A 3,094-nucleotide genomic window follows, 5' to 3' on the forward strand; every position below is an offset into this window, starting at 1 on the left:
CAAAGATCTCCTCCTGGTGTTCCTGACTCCGCCCCCTGTCCTGTGATCAGAGCTCTTCTCCCGGTGTTCCTGACTCCGCCCCCTGTCCTGTGATCAGAGATCTCCTCCTGGTGTTCCTGACTCCGCCCCCTGTCCTGTGATTAGAGATCTCCTCCCGTTGTTCCTGACTCCTCCCCCTGTCCTGTGATCAGAGATCTCCTGATGTTCCAGACTCCGCCCCCTGTCCTGTGATCAGAGCTCTCCTCCCGGTGTTCCTGACTCCGCCCCCTGTCCTGTGATCAGAGATCTCCTGGTGTTCCTGACTCCGCCCCCTGTCCTGTGATTAGAGATCGCCTCCTGGTGTTCCTGACTCCGCCCCCTGTCCTGTGATCAGAGATCTCCTCCTGGTGTTCCTGACTCCGCCCCTTGTCCTGTGATCAGAGCTCTCCTCCCGGTGTTCCTGACTCCGCCCCCTGTCCTGTGATCAGAGATCTCCTGGTGTTCCTGACTCCGCCCCCTGTCCTGTGATTAGAGATCTCCTCCTGGTGTTCCTGACTCCGCCCCCTGTCCTGTGATTAGAGATCTCCTCCCGGTGTTCCTGACTCCGCCCCCTGTCCTGTGATCAGAGATCTCCTGATGTTCCAGACTCCGCCCCCTGTCCTGTGATTAGAGATCTCCACCTGGTGTTCCTGACTCCGCCCCCTGTCCTGTGATTAGAGATCTCCTCCCGGTGTTCCTGACTCCGCCCCCTGTCCTGTGATCAGAGATCTCCTGATGTTCCAGACTCCGCCCCCTGTCCTGTGATCAGAGATCCCCTCCTGGTGTTCCTGACTCCGCCCCCTGTCCTGTGATCAGAGATCTCCTCCTGGTTTTCCCGACTCCGCCCCCTGTCCTGTGATCAGAGATCCCCTCCTGGTGTTCCCGTCTCCGCCCCCTGTCCTGTGACCAGATTTCCTGGTGTTCCTGACTCCGCCCCCTGTCCTGTGATCAGAGATCTCCTCCTGGTGTTCCCGACTCTGCCCCTTGTCCTGTGATCAGAGCTCTCCTCCCGGTGTTCCTGACTCCGCCCCCTGTCCTGTGATCAAAGATCTCCTCCTGGTGTTCCTGACTCCGCCCCCTGTCCTGTGATCAGAGATCTCCTCCTGGTGTTCCCGACTCCGCCCCTTGTCCTGTGATCAGAGCTCTCCTCCCGGTGTTCCTGACTCCGCCCCCTGTCCTGTGATCAAAGATCTCCTCCTGGTGTTCTCGACTCCGCCCCCTGTCCTGTGATTAGAGATCTCCTCCTGGTGTTCCTGACTCCGCCCCCTGTCCTGTGATTAGAGATCTCCTCCCGGTGTTCCTGACTCCGCCCCCTGTCCTGTGATCAGAGATCTCCTGATGTTCCAGACTCCGCCCCCTGTCCTGTGATCAGAGATCCCCTCCTGGTGTTCCTGACTCCGCCCCCTGTCCTGTGATCAGAGCTCTCCTCCCGGTGTTCCTGACTCCGCCCCCTGTCCTGTGATCAGAGATCTCCTGGTGTTCCTGACTCCGCCCCCTGTCCTGTGATCAGAGCTCTCCTCCCGGTGTTCCTGACTCCGCCCCCTGTCCTGTGATCAGAGATCTCCTGGTGTTCCTGACTCCGCCCCCTGTCCTGTGATTAGAGATCTCCTCCTGGTGTTCCTGACTCCGCCCCCTGTCCTGTGATCAGAGCTCTCCTCCCGGTGTTCCTGACTCGGCCCCCTGTCCTGTGATCAGAGATCTCCTCCTGGTGTTCCTGACTCCGCCCCCTGTCCTGTGATCAGAGATCTCCTGGTGTTTCTGACTCCGCCCCCTGTCCTGTGATCAGAGATCTCCTGGCGTTCCTGACTCCGCCCCCTGTCCTGTGATCAGAGATCTCCTGGCGTTCCTGACTCCGCCCCCTGTCCTGTGATCAGAGCTCTCCTCCCGGTGTTCCTGACTCCGCCCCCTGTCCTGTGATCAGAGATCTCCTCCCGGTGTTCCTGACTCCGCCCCCTGTCCTGTGATCAGAGATCTCCTGGCGTTCCTGACTCCGCCCCCTGTCCTGTGATCAGAGCTCTCCTCCCGGTGTTCCTGACTCCGCCCCCTGTCCTGTGATCAGAGATCTCCTCCTGGTGTTCCTGACTCCGCCCCCTGTCCTGGAATCATGCTATGTTCCCCAAGGTGTATATAGAAGATGGGTGTAGTAATTTAGCTAAATTTGTAGTTTTAGAATAAGGCTGCGTGTAGTAAGATGGAGGACATAGAGGAGATGACATAAAGCTGGGTGTAGTAAGATGGAGGACATAGCGGTGACGACATAAGGCTGGGTGTAGTAAGATGGAGGACATAGAGGTGATGACATAAGGCTGAGTGTAATAAGATGGAGTACAGAACGGTGACGACATAAGGCCGGGTGTAGTAAGATGGCGGAGAAAACACGGATCTGGGTGTAGTAATATGGCGGACCGGTCCGCACAGTACCTCGGCTCTCTGGCGCTGTTTCAGCTCCTGCTGGGCGCTCCTCTGTTTGGCTTTCTCCAGGCGGCTCACAGACTCTTTGGGTTTGGATTTTTCTTTGCGGCCGGCGGGCTCCATGGCAACCAGCGCGTGTACGACTCTTCCCGGGTGAGGCCGCCGCGCGTCCCCGAACCAGACTGCGCACGCGCAGAGTCTCCGACTAAGCCCGCCCATCAGGGGGCGGAGAGATGAGAGTGCGGATTCTGACAGGAAGTGGGATGTGTACCAGAGAATAGAGTCCCCCATCACAGGAAGTGAGGAGTGTGGTGGGAAATAGACTCCCCAGATAGAGAGACCCCCCAGAGAACAAGAGGAGGAGCAACATGAGGGGACTGTCCCCCCAAACCTGATCATTGTGGGCGGAGTTCACTGGTACCTCATGGGGCGTCCCCAGTATTCTCTGACCCCTCCCCCCCAATATCCTCTGATCCCCATGTCCTCTGACCCCCAAAATCCCCTGACCCCTCCCCCATGTCCTCTGACCCCTCTAATATCCCGACCCCCCATGTCCTCTGACCCCCAATATTCCCTGACCCCTAAAATCCTCTGACCCCCCAATATCCCCTGACCCCTCCCCCCATGTCCTCTGACCCCTCTAATATCCCGACCCCCCAATGTC

General features: G+C 58.4%; 1 protein-coding gene across 1 annotated transcript in view; it reads right to left on the minus strand.

The window, feature by feature from the left end:
• SVBP (small vasohibin binding protein) overlaps positions 1-2,648 on the minus strand; it is a 37,101-nt gene extending 34,453 nt beyond the window's left edge. Inside the window, exon 1 of the mRNA XM_077456021.1 lies at positions 2,440-2,648. Within this exon, the coding sequence (XP_077312147.1) occupies positions 2,440-2,553 (114 nt within the window). The 5' untranslated portion in view covers positions 2,554-2,648. The remainder of the gene's footprint in view (positions 1-2,439) is intronic.
• Positions 2,649-3,094: the final 446 nt, after the last annotated feature.

This window comes from Lithobates pipiens, unplaced genomic scaffold, assembly GCF_037356315.1.
Source record: "Lithobates pipiens isolate NorthernLeopardFrog02 unplaced genomic scaffold, aLitPip1_a1.2 Scaffold_27, whole genome shotgun sequence".
NCBI classification, from domain to species: domain Eukaryota; kingdom Metazoa; phylum Chordata; class Amphibia; order Anura; family Ranidae; genus Lithobates; species Lithobates pipiens.